This window comes from Podarcis cretensis, assembly GCF_951804945.1.
Source record: "Podarcis cretensis genome assembly, chromosome: 3".
Classification (NCBI taxonomy): domain Eukaryota; kingdom Metazoa; phylum Chordata; class Lepidosauria; order Squamata; family Lacertidae; genus Podarcis; species Podarcis cretensis.
Window position 1 is genome coordinate 4,117,777 of NC_137172.1, and position 22,850 is coordinate 4,140,626.

Sequence of the window (22,850 nt, forward strand, 5' to 3'; positions counted from 1 at the left end):
CACAGAGCGAAGTTCTTTGTGGTCGTGAGTTGATGGCTTCTTCAGTGGCAACCAAGTTGTCATCAGCCAGGTGTGCTTGCCATCCCTGAATGAGCAGATGTTCTTAGTGTCTCAGCTGCAGCAGTGCTGAGGTTGGCTGTGGAAAGAATGAATGCTTGACTTTGGGAAGGAGTGTTGCTGTGTTCAGCTGAGTGCCACAGACCAACTAATGAGAGAGGTGATATTGAACCAAACTGTGTCTGCAAAAGAGGCTGTCTGCAGTGGGAAAAGAATCTGCAACTCTGCAAACATGAAGGAGATTGGCTTTTGCAAGTGGAAGATCAGCCAGGTGGGAAGTGTTTTGATGTTAACAACAAACGCGTGTTTTTAATGCCACTTTCCTGGTTATAAATTTGTGTGTGTGTGTGTCATTTCCATAAGCACAACTCTAGTAATGAAACCATTTGGCATGCAGAAGGGAAACAGCTGCTATAAAGAAGTAGATTTGAATTTCCAATGACTCCATAATGAGTAACAGGGAATCAGATGCTCTTCTAACATGAAGAGAAGATGTTTATAATAGTTTGAAGCACTTTGCTTGCTTCCAGAGTGGTGCCTTTAGTACTGCTGAGGCATTGCATTTCACAATTAGCTGGAAGTGAAATTAAATGGAGGCTCAACATAGCACTTAATATAGAACTATATTATCCAGGAGTGCCCTCCTCCATGCTCACGATCCGGCTTTAATCTTTACTCACTAGTAAGTTACATTCTGCAAAGGTCCTTTTAGAATGATGTTTCTGCCAGGTAGGAAAGAAAGCTGAATTGCTTGTTGCCTTGTATTATTTATTTTTAAATTGGGGTTAATTTTTATATTTTTATATTTTTATAGTGAAAAGTGCTATTTTTTAAATAAAGAGGAAGCCAATAATGAATCACAAGTAGAAAAAGGTAATTAAAACTGAGGGGGAGGGGACATGACAGACACACACACACACAATTTGGAGACAGTGGATAGAGAAGAAAGTACTCCAAACAGGATACTTTTAAATAAAGGTACAGGAACCCTTAAGAACATCAGTGCTGAAATGCTACAAATAGATCTGAAAATCAACAGAACAATTTGGAATTCAGTGGACTGCAATGTTTTGATAATGGTGTCCTGATTCTCCATAGAAAGTGAGCAAATGATGCAAAAAGTGCGAGTGTGGAAGCGACCTTTGACTCTTGTCTCCTGCAGTTTTAGATGTTTAAGAAACATTTGGGTGAAAGGCAGAATCTCCAGGCTTGAAGGTGAGATAATGCAATTCTGAGTCAAAAGAAGCGGGAGCTCTTGATATTTCCTTGGAGATCTAGGTATTTGTCTTGTGTCAGTCAAACTGACTTTATGGTGCTCTGTCAAAATTATCCCCTTGTGCAGTAATGAATGCAAAGGCTGCTGCCAGGCCACCCACTTTGCTCATTTGTAGAACTTGGTGGCTAATCAAACATTTTTTTTCGCCCTGTTTCTTTTTTGATCAGTAAATGTCACAGCGGCTGGATCATGATGTCCTTTCATATTGGACGTGCCATCCACTCGCAATCTAGAATGTTAATGCGAAGCTTTATTCTGTTACGTTGTTATAATGTCTGGGTGTGCTAATGTTGACCCAATTTCCCTGAGTTGGTGAGGCTCATTTGGCAGCACCAAGAAACAGGAGTCTTTAGTGTCAATGGCTCAGTCCTGCGGAATACTCTGCCCATGGAGATTTAGACGACACCTTCTGTTTCTGCCTTCAAACACCAGCTCAAAACTTTTCTATTCTGTCAGGCTTATACAAGCAGTTGAGAATGCACCTTTCCATAATTGGTAGCTGATTTCCGATTTTAAAATTTTACATGCTTTTTATTGTATGGTTTTATATATGGTTGTTGTAAACCACTCTGCTTTATATTTATGATGAATGTTGTTGTTGTTGTTGTTTAGTCGTTTAGTTGTGTCCGACTCTGTGTGACCCCCTGGACCAGAGCATACCAGGCACTCCTGTCTTCCACTGCCTCCCGCAGTTTGGTCAAACTCATGCTGGTAGCTTCGAGAACACTGTCACACCATCTCATCCTCTGCCATCCCCTTCTCCTTGTGCCCTCCATCTTTCCCAAAATCAGGGTCCTTTCCAGAGAGTCTTCTCTTCTCATGAGGTGGCCAAAGTCTTGGAGCCTCAGCTTCAGGATCTGTCCTTCCAGTGAGCACTCAGGGCTGATTTCCTTCAGAATGGATAGGGTTGATCTTCTTGCAGTCCATGGGACTCTCAAGAGTCCCCTCCAGCACCACAATTCAAAAGCATCAATTCTTCGGCGATCAGCCTTCTTTATGGTCCAGCTCTCACTTCCATACATCACTGCTGGGAAAACCATAGCTTTAACTATACAGACCTTTGTTGGCAAGGTGGTGTCTCTGCTTTTTAAGATGCTGTCTAGGTTTGTCATTGCTTTCCTCCCAAGAAGCAGGCGTCTTTTAATTTCGTGGCTGCTGAATAGCAATATGTAAATATTTTTATAAGTAAATAAATACTTCAGGGGCACAGGGTGCCAGATTCTAGTTTTTACACTCAAAATCCTTTTTGGGCTATGGTTCTTTTCTAGAACCTTTGAGGCTTGCATGGAAAAAGCTACTCCAGAATTGAGTGAGATTCAAGTAGCATCCTCCGTTAGGATTATGCATGTGTTTATAGATAGCAGAGCCATTGTATGGCAGAAGGAATTCCGTGCTGCCTTTTAGGCAGAATCTGTGAGCAACGTGCAACCTTTTTCTGGTGTTGTCAACCTCCTGGAAGACTGTATTGTGTTCTACCAACGTCTTTGATAAGGGATAAAAGGCAATAAATTGAGTTGCGGATGACCTACTTCATATGTGGGGTGGGGTCACAGTTTCAGTCCCAGCTTCTTGGGTAGCAGCCCTGGGAAGAATGTGGTCTTGGGATCCCCACCAGTCAGAGAAGACAAGAGAATAGTTAGACCAGGCTTCCTCAACCACAGCCCTCCAGATGTTTTGAGACTACAATTCCCAGCATCCCTGACCACTGGTCCTGCTAGCTAGGGATCATGGGAGTTGTAGGCCAAAAACATCTGGAGGGCCGAGGTTAAGGAAGCCTGGGTTAGACTCTGCATGAGAGTTACCAGCTAGATTACTGCAATGCATTGTAGGTGGGGCTGCCCTTGAAGACTACTCGGAATCTGCAGCTGGTACAGAATGAGGCAGCCAGAATTCTAGCTGCCACAGTCAAGTGGAACCACACTGCACCTTTTCTAAAAGAGCTGCATTGGTTACCTGTTTGCTTGCAAGCCCAATTCTAGGTGCTGCTACTTAACTTTAAAACCTTTTTGTTTGCGCAGAAATTTCAAGTGTTTGCTGCTCTGTTTTTAATTATTTTGGAATGTGTTCTGCTTGATTGTTTTGAGACGTTTTGTATTGTGTTTTGTTTTAGTATCACGGTGAGTCAAACCATTTGTATGCTAACCTGGTATCTGTAACGGCAGTTAGAAATACATTTCACATAAGTTGTTATAAGACAGATTCATAAACCTGAGCAAAAAAGCTTGCTAACTATTTTTGCTAAGGCAAATCCCACCTCTTAGGAGTTAAATTGCTCCTCTCCATCTCTGTTCACCCCACCCCACATTCCTTCCACCTTTCCTCAGATTCTGAGCAGTTAGTTTTCATATCGGCAAGAATGAAGCATGTGCAGGGCTCCAAAAAAGCTGGCGCTGCTTCTGCAAGGGTCTCTTACTCGGGAGGAGTGATGTTTAAACAAACTTTAAACAAAGAGCACCGTTGATGGGGCTGAGACTCATCTCACTAATAGAAAGATCTGTAAAACAGTAGAAACAAGAAATGCATAGGTGCTAAAATATAGGGATGAAGTGCCAGAAATTTAGGCCTAAGTAATTGGTCAGATGCATCCCTTGTTCCTTCCTTCTCAGAATTTTGGAACATGGGACCACCTTCTTTAAAAAGAGGTGTACGTTGCCCCGTAAAGCATCATGCACACTGATCTGGTGCTAAATAAATAAATAGATGTTTATTTCTCCAACTGTGGCCAGTTGTTTCAGATAATAATAATAATAATAATAATAATAATAATAATTATCTATCTATCTATCTATCTATCTATCTATATCTCAAAACCAGGCTCAGAGAGGCTAACATCAAATGTATAACACATTAACATAAAATCAGGCAATTAGTTAAAATACATCCTAAAATCAAATCAGGGTCAGAATAAAATCCAATCAGATGGCAACCCGCAGATTAGGGTTGGGGACCTTAAATGCTCACCAGGCCCAACTGTTTGTTCTGAACTTATATGGGCCTATGAGAAAAATTGGGAGGCCGCTTTCATGCTAGTTCTTATGAAAGGGGAGGGGGAGTCAGTCTGAACCCCGACCAAAGGCCTGGCGGAACAGCTCCATCTTGAAGGCCCTGCGGAAAGATGCCCTGGTCTCTTGCGACAGAGCGTTCCACCAGGCCGGGACCATGGCCAAAAAGGCCTTGGCCCTGGTTGAGGCCAGTTTAATCTCCTTGAGGCTCGGAACCTCCAAGACGTTATTATTTGCGGACCTTAAGGTCCCCCGTGGGGCATACCAGGAGAGGCGGTCCTGTAGGCACGAGGGTCCTAGGCCATATAGGGCTTTAAAGGTACTGGATGATACTGGAAGAATGGAAGCTCAAACTGGCACCATGAGCTGGGCAGTTTTTTGCAGTGACCCATAGATCTTGCTGTGGAATCTTGTCCCTAACATTGTAGGAGCAAGCACCTTTATCCTAGCAGCCTCCCCTCTCCACAGCGCTCCCGGTTTGCCCTCCTTTTTGCTTGGCCAACTTGCCTGGCCACCAGTTGAACCGCATGCTTCTAAAACGGTGCTTCCTGATATGTAAATAAACATGTACAGACAGAACATGATGGTGGTTAATGGTGAAGTTTTTAATTGCTGTTGGAAATGCCGTTTTTTTGTTTTTGTTTTAATCTTGCTATCATCTCAAGCAACAGTATTTTATTAGTCACTTCTGCTCATTTTTTGTTTCAGGCCGATGCATTTAATGTCATCACTTAGAACGGTGATCATTTCTGATATGTTGAGTCAGATACGGGAATCATCCAGAGAGCAGTCACCTTCTGGGGAGAGGATAGGAGAGCCTACAAGACAGGGCGTTTTAGCAGGAAACATTGGAGTTGACATACCATGTTCTTAGTAATTAATCCTGAGCATTTCAGGGCTGAGAAATGCATGTGGAGAGTTCAAGCTAGATGGTGGTTCCTTTCAAACCTTGCGGAGGCAGAAGGCTTCCTTCTGATTGTCTGGAGGGGCCCCGGTTTTTTTTTCTAAGTGTGGAATTCCTTGGAAATATATCAGAAGTACCTACCTGTACATTCAGATCAACACCTGAGGACTTGTTCCGTGTTTCCATGCCTTAAGAAGTGAAGAAAGGAGGCATTGCGGACAGGGCCTTTTTGTCTGTGGCACCTCCTCCTGAAGGGGGCCCACCCAGCTCAGCCACTGCTCAGCGATTAGCAAAAACATGGTAATTTCGGAATCTTTCTGTTTCTCTGCTGGTGAATTCAAATCAGAGTCTTGCTTTGGGGATAGCATTTTTTCTTCTTAATGCTGTTCGTTTTTTCTTCTTGTTGTACTCAGCCTTTATATTATTCTTTATTGTTTTTAACATTCTTTGTCAGCCACCTTGGGACCCAAAGTGTGGGAAACTAAATATCACAAATCCATGCATGACTACATTTGTGGGTGGATAGGAGAACTCTGAGCCCTTTATGCATTTGGTCCCATTTATAATCTTTATGTTGCTTCTGTAATTTAATGACTGCTGAACTGTTATGCAACTATCCTAGCATTCTGTTTTCAGTAATAGTTAGCTGGATGCCACATAAGTAAGGTGTTGAAGGAGCTGCTCATCCCTTGTACACCTCCCAGCACCTGGTAATTGGGCACACTCTGCTTCTAAACTCTGAGACTTCATGTAGTAACTAGGAGTCATAGCCATTGGCATACCTATTTGCATGAATTTGTAGGATAATCTGCTTTTAAGGCATTCCCATTTCACACCCTAAGAATGGGAAGCCTCCACACATAGGGCACTTGCATTGGAGGTCCAGCGCCGAGGGCCTTCTGGCAGTTCCCTTGCTTTGAGAAGCCAAGTTACAGGGAACCAGGCAGAGGGCCTTCTAGGTGGTGGCACCCGCCCTGTGAAACGCCCTCCCACCAGATGTCAAAGAGAAAAACAACTACCAGACTTTTAGAAGACATCTGAAGGCAGCCCTGTTTAGGGAAGCTTTTAAAGTTTGACGGACTACAGTGGTACCTCAGGTTAAAAACTTAATTCATTCTGGAGGTCCGTTCTTAACCTGAAACTGTTCTTAACCTGAGGTACCACTTTAGCTAATGGGGCCTCCTGCTGCTGCTGCACGATTTCTGTTCTCATCCTGAAGCAAAGTTCTTAACCCAAGGTACTATTTCTGGGTTAGCGGAGTCTGTGACCTGAAGTGTATGTAACCTGAAGTGTCTGTAACCCGAGGTACCACTGTATTTTATTTTAATATTTTGTTGGCAGCCGCCCAGAGTGGCTGGGGAAATCCAGCCAGATGGGCACAGGGCATAAATAATAAATTGTTGTTGTTGTTGTTGTTGTTGTTGTTATATTGGAGCAGCTTATTGGACTACTTGATTCAGCCTTCCATCTTCCTGCACCTATTGTTTGCCCTTGAGCATCAGTTGTGGTCTTCTTGATCTAGGGCCAGTTTTGGAACCAGGAACTCGCAGCATCTCAAGAACACCTGTGCAGAGTACAGCTCATGGTAGGGGTCACTTTAACAGTGGAGGGCGGGGTGCAGGGGCTCCACTCAGATGTGAACATTTAAGAGGCATTCATGTGCGCTTCTGGGGAACCAATTGCTGGTTGAGTGGTGAGAGCTGGTTGCTGTTCATAGGTAGCAGCCGTAGGGCCATACATGCCTTTGGGACCCCTTTATCTTGTGCTGGTGGCTGTCAACATGCAGCCATCATCTGTGCTTCATAAAAATCTAGCCAGGGGCAAATGGTTTGCCTCTATGGTGGCCAATAGCAAAACTACTATTAGTTTGAGTGAAGCCCAATGGCAGTTTTTATCTTTCTGTACCTTAGTTTTCTATCAGTATGTAATGGTGAAGTCTCTTTTCTTGCCTCCTGCTTAGATAATTTATTTAAAGGAAGGCTCCAGTCTTGGGTTGTATCCTGGCGTCATTTCTACAGGCAGCTTTCTGTGTAAACTTTATTGTCAAAGGAGGAGGCAGAAGCTTATCTCCAATTTTAGCATTGGGGAAAATCTCTTACCTTAGAACTTGGTGCTCAGATGGGAGATAAAAGATCTTGGTGCCTGATAATCCTGTGGTGTCAGGTGACTGACAGGTGGGTGTCCTTTGACCAAAATGGCCTGTGAGCCAAAAGTTCTCCACCCTTTTAAACTGTAAAGCAGGGGTGGAGAACCTTAGGCTGGAGAGCCAAATGTGGCCCTCCAAGCCTCTCTCTTTGGCCCTCAAGACTCTCCCCAGGCCACACCCCCTCCTGGAATGCACCCTTAAGCATTTTTGCCAGACTGGAATGCATCCTTGAACTCCTTGTGCTTCTTGTTTCCTGGATGGAGGATGGAGAGAAGTGTGTGAGCATTGGCAGGAAGTAGCCTACTGTACAAAGATAAAATTCACACTCTTTGCTCTGCCCACTTTCACTTCTGCCCCTGGCCACCACTGTTGGTGGCCCCCAGACTGAAAAAAGGGTTCCTACTGTTTCTGTAGAGCATTGCAAATAAAAAAGGCACGAGGTAGATTCTGGATCTTCAGTTGCTAGAGAAGGGAGCTGGTGGCTGGAGACATTTTGGTAGCTGAAGTAGAAAATCTAAATGACATCTCCTTCCCAATGGTAGTTAAACATAGTAATAACTAAAACAGGCATTTTGCTGCCTTTTAACGCTGCTGCAAGGTCTATGGTCCAAGTAAGCTGCTCCACCTGTTAGATTTCTGTGTGTTGCCACTGTGCAGTGCTTGAAGTCGCAAGACTTTGTTTTGCATTTCAGAGATTCCAGGCTATTGGAAGTCTCACGGAAGACAGGAGACGGATGTGATGTTACTGGTTTCCTGTTCCTTTGTTTTTCAGTTGCTCTCTGCTTTCACAGAGAGAGCATGTATATTTCTTTTCTGTCTGCGTAACTAGAAATAAAACTCTATGCAATGTAGCACATATTTTCTCGTCCTTCCCTGCTGCTGGATACTCTGTGTAATGAGGGGACGTGCCTGGAGCCTTATCAGAGGCTCAGGTCGTTAATCATCGTCGGAGGCGATTCCGAAGGACTTGACCGGAGGATGAGCTTTTCAAGCTCGGTCGTAGTTGGATGGTAGGACCAAACACTGCCTGGTGATAGATACCAGCTTCAGAATGTCCGTGTTATGTATACCCTCAATCCATAACATGTGAAATGCCCTTTGGACGGCATATTTGCTTGGAGTGCATTGTGTGGATCTGATCAATGTGCTTTTCAGTGCAAGGCGTGCTTCATCTGCGCTGGGTCACTATTTGTGCTCCAGAGTTGGGGTCTCTCACTTGGTGTCCTGTCTCCTTTTGCAAGAATTTCTTCCTGAGTGCCAGCTGAGAACTTGCAGTTAGGTACTTGCACATTCAGCCTGGGCTTTCTGGTGCCTGTTTGCATGTGTGGCATGGCTCAACCTGCCATTGAAGCACAGGTATGTGCAGGCAGGCTTTGAGAAAACATTTGGAAGTTGGCGAATCAACATCTTCATGGCTCCACTAATGTGGGAAGCTTCCATGCAAATGCCCCTTGATGGAAGCTTTATTCTTTGGTTCTGGGTCGGTGTGTCTTCTGATCCTTGAAAGAGATTCTGCTGACTGTACACCCCACATATTGTCTGACAGCAGTGCCAGTAGCTCCATCTGTCAGCCTCTCCATCAAGCTTAGCCTGGGGGAAGATAAGAGCAACTGTGCTTAGAGGATTGTGGGAAGTTGTTTTTGATTCTAATCCGGAGCCAGCTGTTAGCATTTGGGGCACAATAAGGTAGCGCCTTGGGAACTGCCAGTCAAGGTTCAGCGTCCAGTTCCGTGGAAGGAAGCCTGCATTGCACAGTTGCTGGAATGGGTTGCGTGGAACAGGTGAGAAGAGAACACAAGCAGAATTTGGCATGCTAGCCCGTCCAGTAACAGATGGGTCTCTGAAATCTTGCCCTTTCCTGACGACGCCCCCAGGCAGCGGAGTGTGCTTGTTTTCCTTGGCCGTTATTGATGTGGCTGGCTTGACGTGGACTGTTGACCGTTTCCTCTTAATGGGAGGTCAAAAACAGAAAATTCCACTTACAAAATCAAGTCGGGGCCCAGCCCTTTCTGGCTCGGTGGAGTGGTTTGCTTAATGATTCATGCGTTGCCTTGCTGCGCCAACAGGTGGTTTCAGTATTTTGGAATCTGCAAAAGTAGAAGAGACACTTGACGTTCCAAGTATGGAGCTAAGCGACTAATAGGGTCTTTGAAAGAGGATAGATATAGATATAAACGAGTCCTTTTGGATGGCTCTTAATCATCTCTAATTGAGGACGGTTTATGTTTGCTTAGAGGGGAGGCATCTGATTGACAGAAACCAGAACAATAAATAAAAGCTGCCCAGGAAATATTTGCTCTAGCATCTGACACTTGCTTTAGCAGCAGCTCCCTAATCTGGCTTCTAATTACCGGTGGATTTGCTTCTGGAACTAACCCAGGATGTATCCTTCAGGCTATAGGTTTGGAGGAAAGCTTCAGTTTCAAGGATCCCAGGAGTTGGCAAAGGGTCATAGGGGTCAGTTCTGGAGTCCACGGTTGTTGTTGTTGAGTCATGTCCGACTCTTCGTGACCGCCTGGACCAGAGCATGCCAGGCACTCCTGTCTTCCACTGCCTCCCGCAGCTTGGTCAAACTCCTGCTGGTAGCTTCGAGAACACTGTCCCACCATCTCGTCCTCTGTCGTCCCCTTCTCCTTGTGCCCTCCATCTTTCCCAACATCAGGGTCTTTTCCAGGGAGTCGTCTCTTCTCATGAGGTGGCCAAAGTCTTGGAACCTCAGCTTCAGGATCTGTCCTTCCAGTGAGCACTCAGGGCTGATTTCCTTCAGAATGGAAATCGGTCCACAGTAACTTCAGGTAAACCAGTTGGGTAGACCATCCTTTTCAATTGTAACACCTTGCAGGCTTCAGCAACTGCTTCTCCCTGTGCCAGAATGGAGGTGGCTTCAGCAGAATGGGCTGGAGTAGCTTATCCAGAAGAGGATTCCTCTTCTCACTGATGTGTCTCAATCATTCCCTTCTTACTCAGCTCCTGAGAGACTCTGCGTATAGAGGGAAACAAATTGGAAGAGCTGGAAAGAAAGCTAGGTCATTCTGGTCTGTTTCCCTCTATCCTGGGGAAATGCAGCCAGATGGGTGGGGCAATAATAATAATAATAATAATAATAATAATAATAATTTATTATTTATACCCTGCCCATCTGGGCAGCTTCCAACAAAATGTTAAAATAAAATATTCTATTAGACATTAAAAGCTTCCCTAAACAGGGCTGCCTTCAGATGTCTTCTAAAAGTCTGGTAGTTGTTTATCTCTTTGACATCTGCTGGAAGGGCGTTCCACAGGGCGGGTGCCACCACCGAGAAGGCCTTCCGCCTGTTTCCCTGTAACTTGCCTTCTCGCAACGAGGGAACCGCCAGAAGGCCCTCGGCACTGGACCTCGGTATCCGGGCAGAATGATGGCAATAATAATAATAATAATAATAATAATAATAAAAAATTATCATCATCATCATCCCAGACCTCCTACATCAGTGTGTTCAATCTGTCCACTCCTCTGCCATTTCTGAATTCTGTTACTAGACTCTTCCGGCTCTTGGTTTGCCGAAAGTACATAACTGCTCCAGGCAGTATCTCAAAACAGTTCAGGATTTCTTTATTTAGTTTCAATTTTACAACTCCTCTTGCTTCATCAGTGGCCGTTCATGTCCCACCCCCCCCCCCCAAAAAAAAAAGCATGCATGGTTTGGGACTCCCACTAATTGCCATTTCCTATGAGCAAGCGGAATAGAATGTGCACAATCCCACTTCTCAGGAATCTGTCTTCTGGTAACTGAGAAGAGGGCAGAGGATGTGGGCAAAGGCGGTGAGTACAGGGATGGTCCGTGTGCACAACTGCAGATTACCGCTCTCTCCCCACCACTGCCTGGAGCAAGTATCACCTTTAGAGCTGGGAGACATATTTGGAGCTCTAGGGGTCGAATCATTTTTCCAACTACACCATCAAAGCTATTTTTAGGATAGTTTAAATTGTTTTTGGCTTGTCAGCCTTGGCAAGGTCCGTTGCAAAATAAACTGGATTTACAATTAAAAAGAAGCCCTGAACATATTACACCTCGAGTCTGGATGGAGCCAAATATTTCAGCTAAGCCTGCAGTTCTGTCTTTTGCTTTATTGGACATTCAGACGATTTTGCCAAGGTCACCATCTTCTTTCTTATCTTCTCCCTGAATGGGATTTGAGAGGGTGGGAGGGTATATATATCTAGTTTGTGGCCCTGATCCTGGAAAACATTCCCTTTGAACAAAGCGCCTAGCTTTCATTAACAGCATTTCAAGTCTTTTGTGAATGGTTTCCTGGCTAGTGTGAGCAGGCCAAGAGTTTTCATATTGGCATAATAATTTCTGGTGTAAATTTAATTTTTTTTGAAGCAGAGCCAAAGCTGGCTATAAATAAAGAGTGGTTTAAGCAAATTGGAGAGCCCTGGAGGAAATGGTTGAAAAACAAACTAAAATCAAGCCTGTAATGAATGCATAGCTCTGGTACCCGGAGCAGATGAGTTTTGCAGCCCTTGGTTTTGAAAGGGCCAAGTCTGTTCCCCCTCCTCCCCATTACGTTTGTTTTGGCATCATTTTAGTCTCAAGTACGCCACAGAAGAGAAATAAAATTATATCAGTGGTCATCGGCTCAGCTGCTGGTTCTTGAACAGCAGTTTTCTCATTTTTATGGTTATTCTCTCCCTTTTAAATCAGGACAGGTGACCAAGGTTTCCAAAGCTTGCACAGGTGGGAATTATCTATTGGGGTGATAATACTACTAAAAAGATTTCTGGCTTTGAACAAACACCTTCATCTTGATAAAAGTGATTCGTACGTTAGCAAACCACATGCAAAGAATCATTTCAAACCGACTATAGGTGATTGAAAATGACAAAATTTGGCCCAGTCCTTTTCAGACTGACAAATCCATCTTAGGACAAGTGGCTCTGTTAACTTTTTAGTAACAAGCAGAAACCGCTTACCTCCTTCCAATGAAATCAATGGGACTGACTTCCAAGTTAAGCACTTCTAGGATTAGGGATTTGTGCATGTTTACTCAAAAGTAAACCCCATTACGTTCCATGAGGTGTACTCCTTAGGACTGCAGTCTTAGCCTCACAAGTGTCTTCCTGGCAAGGTGTTTGCTTCATCTTCCTCTGAAAATTACAAGCAATGGAGAAGTGTTAATGAGGAAATGACATCTCAAGGGTGTCACACTTTTATTCCTTAAAAGAACTGACCTTTAAAATCTTCGTTTAAGGACGGCTGTAACTAGAGACCTAGGGCGGAACACGAGTGGAATTTTGGCCTAAAAAGGCTTCCTTAGGGGCTATTAGTGAATGTACTTTGCTAAGGTCCTAGCTTGCTATTTGAGGAGTTCCTTTTCCATCTCCCTTTGCCTAGCTCACTTGCTGGTGATCTAAGACCGTTTGATCTATAGCACTTCTTCCTTTGCTTGTTCTTGTACCTCTTTCCTGCAGGTACCACACAGAGATCTGGATTAAAGGCTTTTGTTTGGTTGGCTGATGCTCCTCTTTCCTTCAAACATCAGAGGAACATTGCTGGATCAGAGCAAAGGTCCACCTAACCCACCATCTTATTTCCCATAGCAGCCAACCAGATACGTTTAGACAACGGCAAGTTGGTGGCCCCAAACCGTTTCCATACTGCCTTTCATTCTATTTGGGATTTTAGTGTGATGTACAATCATTTGTGCCACAATACAAATACAGTAATAATATAACAGATAAAAGCATTAAAAGAGCATGTGACATTAGAAACACCTGGGCAGGAAAGACTGTTTTTGCCTGGCAAAAGGAGAAGACATTCCATAACTAGGCACCACGGCTAAGAAACTGTTTTGCTGCCCAAAGTCATTGTGCTAGCGCAGGATTTCCCAGATTAGTCTCTCCCCAGGTTGTCTGCCCCAGGCGGCGAGGAGACACATTCCACCACTGCAGTAAATAGATGCCAACTGCGTACACAATATTAGGCAAGCGTGGTAGCTTCAAAGTTTTCAGTTTTGTTTAAAACAAGCATGTTAAATTAAGATGCTCTATAGGGCAGGAGGGACACGGGTGGCGCTGTGGGTTAAACCACAGAGCCTAGGACTTGCTGATCAGAAGGTCGGCGGTTGCTCGGTCCCAGCTCCTGCCAACCTACCAACCTAGCAGTTCAAAAGCACGCCAGTGCAAGTAGATAAATAGGTACCACTCTGGCGGGAAGGTAATTGGCGTTTCCGTGCACTGCTCTGGTTCGCCAGAAGCGGCTTAGTCATGCTGGCCACATGACCCAGAAGCTGTCTGTGGACAAACATCGGCTCCCTTGGCCAATAAAGCGAGATGAGCGCCGCAACCCCAGAGTCGTCTACGACTGGACCTAATGGTCAGCGGTCCCTTTACCTATAGGGCAGGAAGGGGGAGCCTGTGGTCCACTAGATGTTCTTGGACCAACTGAGCACTAGCCATCCTGACAGGGACTGATGGGAGGTGGGAGTCCAAGAGCATCTGAAGACCAGAGATTCCCCACACATTCTAGGACATCAGAAAAGTTTCCAGTGCAAACTGAAAATCTTCTAATTTGCATAGGATTCAAAATTGTCCAGAAAACCGTCATCCCAGGTGAAAAACCTGAACGGGCGCATTCCATTCTGCAGCAGCTTCGCTAAGCGCTACCTTTATCAGAGCAATATTCAACAATGAAGGAGAGAGGCTTCCTTCCTCTTGTTTCCCCAAGCAACCCCCCAAGAAAAATTATTCAGGGGGCTTCTCTAAAACTCCAAAGCAGATGGTGGCACATGGGAAGAGGTTAGCATAGTGAAGACGGACCTACTGCTTGTCTGGCTAGCCTTAGTGCATCTCTGTGTTGGGACAACCACTTTTCAGAAAGTCCTGCTAAAGGTTAGCAAAGCTGAGAAGACATAATATTATGTGGCAAACGTTTTGCATGAAAGCTGGTTGAAGGTTGGGCCATGGTGTCACGTGGCTGTTGAAAGAGAGAGGAAGCTACTAGAAAGCACCTGCCTCACATCTCCTCTGCTGGATCACCTGAGCTCTGATCTGCTCTGGGCCAACCACGCAATATCTTGATTTTACCCATTTTACTCTGCTTTGTCCCTGAGCCTTGTTCCTTGTTTGCTCCTCAGGTGTGAACTGACTCAACATGAGTGGCCTCGGGAACAGTTCAACAGACCCGGCAAACCCAGATTCCCAGAAGAGGAAGGGGTCCCCGTGTAACACCCTAGCCCAGAGGTGAGTAAGGACTTTGCAGATTTGTTCCGTCCAGGGGTGGGGAGCGTCTTCTGTCGTTCTAACACTCTCATTCCTCACAAGCAGATGGGAGCAGATTTCATCAACTCAAATAGTTCACACTTCCCACCAGGGCTCGGGTGTTTGAGAGTAGCTACTGTGCAAGATGGAGCTCAACTTCCCATCTGCTCCTCTTCACTCCTTGGGAGCAACTGTTGGCTTGTTTCTGAATCTGTTTTAACTTGCTGATTAATTCAGGCTTTTAGTTCAGTCCATGTGCTACAGTTGTTTCGATTGCAAAACGAGAGAGAATCCTAAAGTCTCACTGGGAATTAAAAACTTGGAGGAGAAATATTGACCACCCGCCAGACTAAGTAGTATAATGTTCTCTTTTTCATCCAGAGATGGCAGTCTTTCTTCCGCCATGAACAGGTAAAGGAAACTTCTTACTGCTCAGTTCTCGCCCAAGGGCCAGGTTTTAACTACGACTGCCACATTTAGTTAATTCATCCAATAGATTAAACATCAGAATGTAATTATTTGTTCAATTAACTATCCCTTCCCCATTAACTGACCAGCAAATTTTGTTAAATACAAGAAGTTAGTGCCAGCCACCTGTGGTATCTCAAAAGCAGCCATGCTTTTTCCCAGCTGAATTTCCCAGCTGAATCTTGGACTTTAGCTTAATAGCTTCCCTTCCAGATTAGCACTGATGTGTCCAGAATCCAGATGCCTCTGGGTTTGGATTTACAGGATTTGCACAGAGCAAACAGACCCAGTTGTTTTCTTCCTTTACTCCTATCCTTTCCATTCCCCTGGTTTGTCATTAAGCGCAGAATCTGACTGTCACGATTAATGTCTTCCTTCTTCAACTTTGTAAGGGCGTTGCATGCTCATGTAGGCCTCAATTTTTTCTAACTTGGCCACCCCACAGCTGTACTATAAGGTAGAAATGGGGTGGCCTTGCTCTGGTGGGAGGGATCAAAATGTAATAATAATAATAATAATAATAATAATAATTAATAATAATAATAATTTATTTATACCCCGCCCATCTGGCTGAGTTTCCCCAGCCACTTTGGGTGGCTCCCAATCGAGTGTTAAAAACAATACAGCATTAAATATTAAAAACTTCCCTAAACAGGGCTGCCTTCATATGTCTTTTAAAGATAGGATAGCTGCTTATTTCCTTCACATCTGAAGGGAAGGCATTCCACAGGGCCACTACCGAGAAGGCCCTTGTAATAGCAGACAGACCCTTGTAATAGTAATAGTAACTTATTATTTGCACCCCGCCCATCTGGCTGGGTTTCCCCAGCCACTCTGGGCGGCTTCCAACAAAGATTAAAAATACATTAAAATATCACACATTAAAAACTTCCCTGAACAGGGCTGCCTTCAGATGTCTTCTAAATGTCAGGTAGTTGTTTATCTCTTTGACATCTGATGGGAGGGCGTTCCACAGGGTGGGTGCCACTACCAAGAAGGCCTTCTGCCTGGTTCCCTGTAGCATTGGGCGTGGTGGTCCTTGCAATTCTTTGAAAATGTGGAGGGCAGGCAGGCATGAACCATGCATGATTCGCTCTGCCTTGTCACCTCCCGGGAGGAATGTCTTGAACTTTTTCACCTCATTTTGGCAGTAGGTTTCCTCCACAAGGCAATTCCATGTGTATTTGGTGCTACTTACATCTGCTTGCTTTTCCTAGAGCCCACATGGCGTCCTCCTCAACCATTTTTGCCATTGAATCTGGATTTTCTGGTTCACATATAATCTGAAAAAGGGTGGGGATGGGGATCCAACATGAAATCACACAATAAAGTGTATTGTGAATCTTTTTGTGGACAGTTCTTTACATGGCTGGGGAAACACAGCCAGATGGGCAGGGTATAGATAATAAAATTACTATTATTTAATTATTATTTGTAGCACATAGCTGCTTTGTGCAAAACTGGTCATGTGCAAAGCAAACTTATGTCATATGTACTTTCTGAAACAATGTGCAAACCAAAGCACTTCTATCCTTCAGAAGTCTCTGAATTCATACTTCTCTGAATTTTGCAAGGAAGTTCTGTACAGAAATGCAAATACTAGTGCAAAGTGTGCCTATAAATGCATATATTAGTAAAAATAATGTATAAAAAAATAATTCTTTTAGGGAAACCAACTTCACCAAAATATATATATTAGGCAACATTACGTACAAAAAAGTGTATTTTAGATAAATTTGCTCTGAAATGCTGCTGAATTTTCATGAAGTCTTTAGGGGGGAAATTGAAAAAAATTAAAGATTGAAAACTGATGTGAAAAACTAGTAGAATGAGAAGCAGAGAAACTAAAATTAACATAATTCTCTGGGAGAGCTGTCAGGGAGGGCCTGCTGCAGAGGCATAAAATAGAGTGAAATCTGAAATTTCAGATCCTCCCTTTTCCAGCAGAGGAGTTCAGTTTTTTAGCTCCCCTACCCAGTCCAAGTAGGCATCCCTAACATTAGCATAATGGAATGGAAGAACTCTATTCCTCCTTCGTTAGAAAATGTCTTTCTCTTTCTCTTTCTCTCAGTCTCTCCTTCTCTTTTAAGATGGTTCCTGCTGTTTCATTTGCTTGCATCAACTAAAATAGACTACTTTATTTTTCATTTAACTGTTATTTTATTCACTTGCACGCCCATGCCAATTTAACTGATTGATTAAGCAATTCATCAATTAGCTTGTATGATTAATCGACTTGAGATATTTTTTCATTGGCTGTCAGCCCTCGTTCTAGCTTTGGGTCTGCTAATTTGCCATTTTCTTTTGCATTAACGTCTAGAGAGTTTTAACTGTTGCAGGGGATGGTACTTTGGTATGGTAGGAAGACTTTCTCGTTGCAATCATATCCTTATGATGCTTTTCTCTAGGGGAAATTGCCCTTATTCTTCTCTTTCCTACAGCTTACATGTTGCCATAGCAACAGGGGCATTGAGTTACGTTCTTTAATCTTTAAATAAATTCATGCACAAGTTACTTTACTGAACCCCCCTCTTAATTTGACCTCAACTGAAATGCTCATGCTACTATTTACTTAATATTTCAATCATCAGAGCAAACCCATCATCCAGCAGATCTTCCAGATGTTCCAGTACCCCCTCCTTAACATGACAGGAGTGTGTCAGCAGTAAATCGTATCATGCAAGTTGGTATTAACTCTTTATTAGCAAGAATGCAATTTGCACAAGAGTGTCAGGCGTAATGAGCACAGCAACTCATCTCTGGTAGGTCTTGCCCCTTGTATGACTTGGTCCCACCTTCCTATAGCTGCCTAAGTCCCGTGCTCTCCAGGGTTTTTTCTAAGCAATCGGAGACTACGCCTAAGTGCCACCAATCTCTCCTCCACGCTTAGACTACTGCAATGTGCTCTACGTGGGGCTACCTTTGAAGGTGACCCGGAAACTACAACTAATCCAGAATGCGGAAGCCAGACTGATGACAGGGAGTGGCCACTGAGACCATATAACACCAGTCCTGAAAGATCTTCATTGGCTCCTAGTACGTTTCCAAGCACAATTCAAAGTGTTGGTGCTGACCTTTAAAGCCCTAAATGGCCTTGGCCCAGAATACCTGCAGGAGCGTCTCCATCCTCTTCATCCAGCCTGGAAACTGAGGTCCAGCTCCGAATGCCTTGTCGGCTTCCTCACTGCGAGAAGTGAGGTTACAGGGAACCAGGCAGAGGGCCTTCTTGGTGGTGGCGCCTGCCCTGTGGAATGCCCTCCCATTATTTACACCCCGCCCATCTGGCTGGGCTTCCCCAGCCACTCTGGGCAGCTTCCAACCAAATATTAAAATGCAGTAATACATCAAACATTAAAAGCTTCCCTAAACAGGGCTGCCTTCAGATGTATTCTGAATGTCAGGTAGTTGTTTATTTCCTTGACATCTGGTGGGAGGGCGTTCCACAGGGCGGGTGCCACTATCAAGAACCCCCTCTGCCTGGTTCCCTGTAACTTGGCTTCTCACAGTGAAGGAACCACCAGAAGGCCCTCGGGGCTGGACCTCAGTGTCCGGGCAGAATGATGGGGGTGGAGACACTCCTTCAGATATACTGGACCAAGGCCGTTTAGGGTTTTCAAGGTCAGCACCAACACTTTGAATTGTGCTTGGAAACATACACAAAACGAAAAATGTCGATAGGTCTAGATACGGCTTCTAACGCTTCAGTATAATCTCCAAAGAACAACATGGAGAAGATGGAAATGGTTATTGAAATGGCAGGACTGAGTGGGAGCTGGGAGGGTAACCTGATGGCTGCTGGGGCTGCATTTTGGGGAAGGGACGGGGGCTTTGTCCCCTGTGTTGATGAAGCCCTGCTAACAGGAGGTGGTGCTAGGTGAGAGGGAGAGGTTGTGTTTCCCCCAGCAACTATAGTTGCAGTGCTGTGAAAATGCAGGATCTCCCCACCCCCTCAGCAAGAGAATTGCAACCTTGGGGAAAGGCATCCAAATCCCACTCAGCAACGAACCGTGCTATCATTGCATTAAAGAAAAAAGCCCGCAGAATTGCTCTCAGATGCTCCAAAGTATAAAAAGGAGTAATTGCAGCCAAGTAAAGGCTACTCGCTCTTCATCTACATAGTTCCATGGTGTGTTGGAAGCTTCTTAGATTTGCTTATAAAGCGATTGCTTTTGCAGCTTTTGCAAACAGATTGATTGCCCTTCTTTTATTTTATTTTTTTTAAAAAATCTCTTCTGCCTTTTAGCTTATTAACTTGCTTTCTTGGCTCACTGCCATCACAATTTATTCCTGTTGGCAATTTGCCAGTTTCTTTTTGCCTTGAGTGGCTGTTCTGTGTTCATAGCCGTATAGCCTGCTGAGGCAGAGAGTGTGTGTAGAAGAGAAGTATGAGCCTAAACCAGAGAGAGAGAGACAGCCTCACATATTTCTGTGCAAAAGCAGCCAAAGTGCATTGCAACTCGAGAGCTAACATAGGAATAGTAAATGCACTCTTAAGCACAAAAATGCAGGCTGTGATATAATGAACCTAGTGCAATACAGTGGACACTCGGGTTGCAAACGTGATCCGTGTAGGAGGCACGTTCGCAACCCACAGCGTTCGCAACCCACAGCGCCACGTCTGCGCACTTCTGCAATTTGGCACTTCTGCACATGCGCAAAGAATGATTTAGCGCTTCTGCTCATGTGCGAGCGCCGAAACCCGGAAGTAACCCGTTCTGGTAATTCCGGGTTCAGCGCAGTGTGCAACCCGAAAACACACAACCTGAAGCATCTGTAACCCGAGGTATGACTGTAAAGGTAAAGGGACCCCTGACCATTAGGTCCAGTCGTGGCCGACTCTAGGGTTGCGGAACTCATCTCACTTTATTGGCCAGGGAGCCGGCATACAGCTTCCAGGTCATGTGGCCAGCATGACTGAGCCGCTTCTGGCGAACCAGAGCAGCACACGGAAACGCCGTTTACCTTCCCGCCGGAGCAGTACCTATTTATCTACTTTGACGTGCTTTCGAACTGCTAGGTTGGCAGGAGCTGGGACCGAGCAACAGGAGCTCACCCCGTTGTGGGGATTTGAACCGCCAACCTTCTGATTGGCAAGTCCTAGGCTCTGTGGTTTAACCCACAGCGCCACCCGCAAATGCATATCTGTGGATCAAAAATCTCATAAAACTGACAATAAAAAGTCTGCATCCTCTTGTCTTCTACTAATGAGCAGAAAAAGCAGTTTTTTGAGAACACATTATATGCTCCTGCATTCTTTTTGAATCCTCCTTTTCATGCTCATGATTAAGGTGGTATGAAATGGGCCAGCTGAGTAGCCTTACATTGTACACACTGACCATAGGAATCTGCCTTATACCCAGTCAAACCATTGGTCCATCTAGCTCAGCCGACAGCAGCTCTTGAGGATTTCAGGTGGAAGAGTCTCTTCCAACCTGACCTGAAGATGCCAGGGACTAAACCTGAGACCTTCTGGGCAGATGCTCCATCACTGAGCTGCAGCCCTTCCCGAGGGCAGCGACTGGATAATTGAATTGCTGACATGTAGACTCTTAGCAAGGGACGCAGGTGGTGCTGTGGTCTAAACCACCAAGCCTCTTGGGCTTGCTGATCAGAAGGTCGGTGGTTTGAATCCCTGCGACGGGGTCAGTTCCCGTTGCTCTGTCCCAGCTCCTGCCAACCTAGCAGTTCAAATGCATGCCAGTGCAAGTAGATAAATAGGTACCACTCCAGCGGAAAGGTAAACCCCATTTCCGTGCACTGCTCTGGTTTCGGTGTTTGTTGCGCCAGAAGCAGCTTAGTCATGCTGACCACATGACACGGAAAAACTGTCTGCAGACAGACGCCGACTCCCTTGGCCTGTAAAGCGAGATGAGTGCCACAACCCGAGAGTCGTCTGTAACTGGACTTAACTGTCAGGGGTCCTTTACCTTTACCTTAGATTCTTAGCAAGTTGCTGTAAGCCCTTTATAATTGCATTTTATTATTAGCTGATGCTATACGTTAGTGACACTGGTCTAGTTTTGTTTTTACTGGCATTTGAAATGGTTATATTATGAGATGGAGTTGGATCAGATAATCTTGAACTGATGCCTGGACCCTCGCTAACACACCACATGACTTGTTGTTTGAATGGATTAGATTGCAGTCGGGGTCATACTCACAAAACACCCACAAATACTCAAGAAACTCGCGTCCTTAATTTGGGCTGTCCTTAGTGTGAATTTTGGATTATTTTAAAGCACAGATAGGCTTTGATTACTGAAGAGCTTAGTAACTGAGCGTTGCTTTTCTCCAACAGCAATGAGAAACGGCGCAGGGAGCAAGAGAACAAATACTTGGAAGAGCTGGCCGAGCTGCTCTCAGCCAATATCGGAGAGATCGACAGCCTAAGCGTCAAACCTGACAAATGCAAGATTCTGAAGAAAACGGTTGACCAGATTCAGCAGATGAAGAGGCTTGAACAAGGTAAATCGGCAAGGCCCTTTGGTCTTCTCTTGTTTGTCACTGGTGTGTTTGAAGGTGGCAAGTGGTTCCTAAACCTTTTCAAGCCACACACCCCTTGGTTCAGTAAACTCATCCAGAGTGCCCCATGGCCAATAAAAAAAACTATTCAGAATAATGGTTTGCACAGCCATTGAGGAAGATAATAACACAATATAATTCAAAACAATTAATTGCACATTTATTCAAAATCCAGTTAAAACTAATTTAATTATTTCAACAAAATGGATGGACTTAATCCAATGATCCCAGCTTTTCAAAGTCTAATAGTCATTTACACCTCCAGCACCCCCCTGCCACCCCCTTGCCTCTTGGTGGGTTAATCCACCCACTTTGAGAACCACTGTTTTAAGGCAAGACTTTCACAAGGTGTGGCTTAGATCCTCCTTGGAGAGGGCGGTGCAGCAACTGAGTAATGAAAGTATATGATTCAAAAACATCCTTCCCCCACTCCTGAGTCCCCTTTCTAAACACCTTCCCCACAACAAAGATATGATAGCCATCTTCAACTATCTCAAGGGCTGTCACATGGAAGATGGAACAAGCTTGTATTCTTCCGCTCTGGGGGGCAGGACTCGAACCCATGGCTTCAAGTTACAAAAAAGGAGATTCCGACTAAACATCAGGAAGAACTTTCTGACAGTAAGAGCTGTTGGATAGTGGAGCAGACTCCCTTGGGAAGTGGTGGGCTCTCCTTCCTTGGAGCTTTTTAAGCAGAGGTTGGATGGCCGTCTGTCAGGGATGCTTTAGTTGAGATTTCTGCATTGCAGGGGGTTGGACAAGATGGCCCTTGGAGTCCCTTCCAACTCTCAAGTTCTGTGATTCTTTGAAGGAGGCATTTGCCAGGGAGAGTCAGTGGCACAGAAACGGGTCAGCACATCGCGCGCGCACACACACACACACACACACCCTCTTAACTCATTCATTCTCCCCTACAGATGTCTCCCCTGCTCTCACTTGCAAGCTCTGCAAATACGGGTTTTCAGACTGGCCTCAACTAGAGATCAGGCATTTCAGGATGGAATTACCGTATTTTTCACTCCATAAGATGCACATGACCATAAGACGCACCTAGTTTTTTTTTGGGGGGGGGGGTCAGCTCACAGTTGTGCAGCTTCTTTTGCAAAGGGGAAAAATCCTGTTTTTATGGGATTCAACTCACAGTTCTGCAGCTTCTTTAGGAAAGGAAAGGGAGCCGTTTCTACAGTTTCCAGACAGATAATCTAATCAGCCAGTCACATGTCGCTGGGGAA

At 44.8% G+C, this 22,850-nt stretch overlaps 1 protein-coding gene across 5 annotated transcripts in view; it reads left to right on the top strand.

The window, feature by feature from the left end:
- Positions 1-22,850, top strand: part of NCOA1 (nuclear receptor coactivator 1) — a 300,977-nt gene that overhangs the window by 183,666 nt on the left and 94,461 nt on the right. For all 5 annotated transcript variants that reach the window (XM_079968417.1, XM_079968416.1, XM_079968413.1 and 2 more), the window contains 2 exons: positions 14,505-14,610; positions 21,395-21,561. In XM_079968417.1, the coding sequence (XP_079824543.1) occupies positions 14,522-14,610; positions 21,395-21,561 (256 nt within the window). In that variant the 5' untranslated portion in view covers positions 14,505-14,521. The remainder of the gene's footprint in view (positions 1-14,504; positions 14,611-21,394; positions 21,562-22,850) is intronic.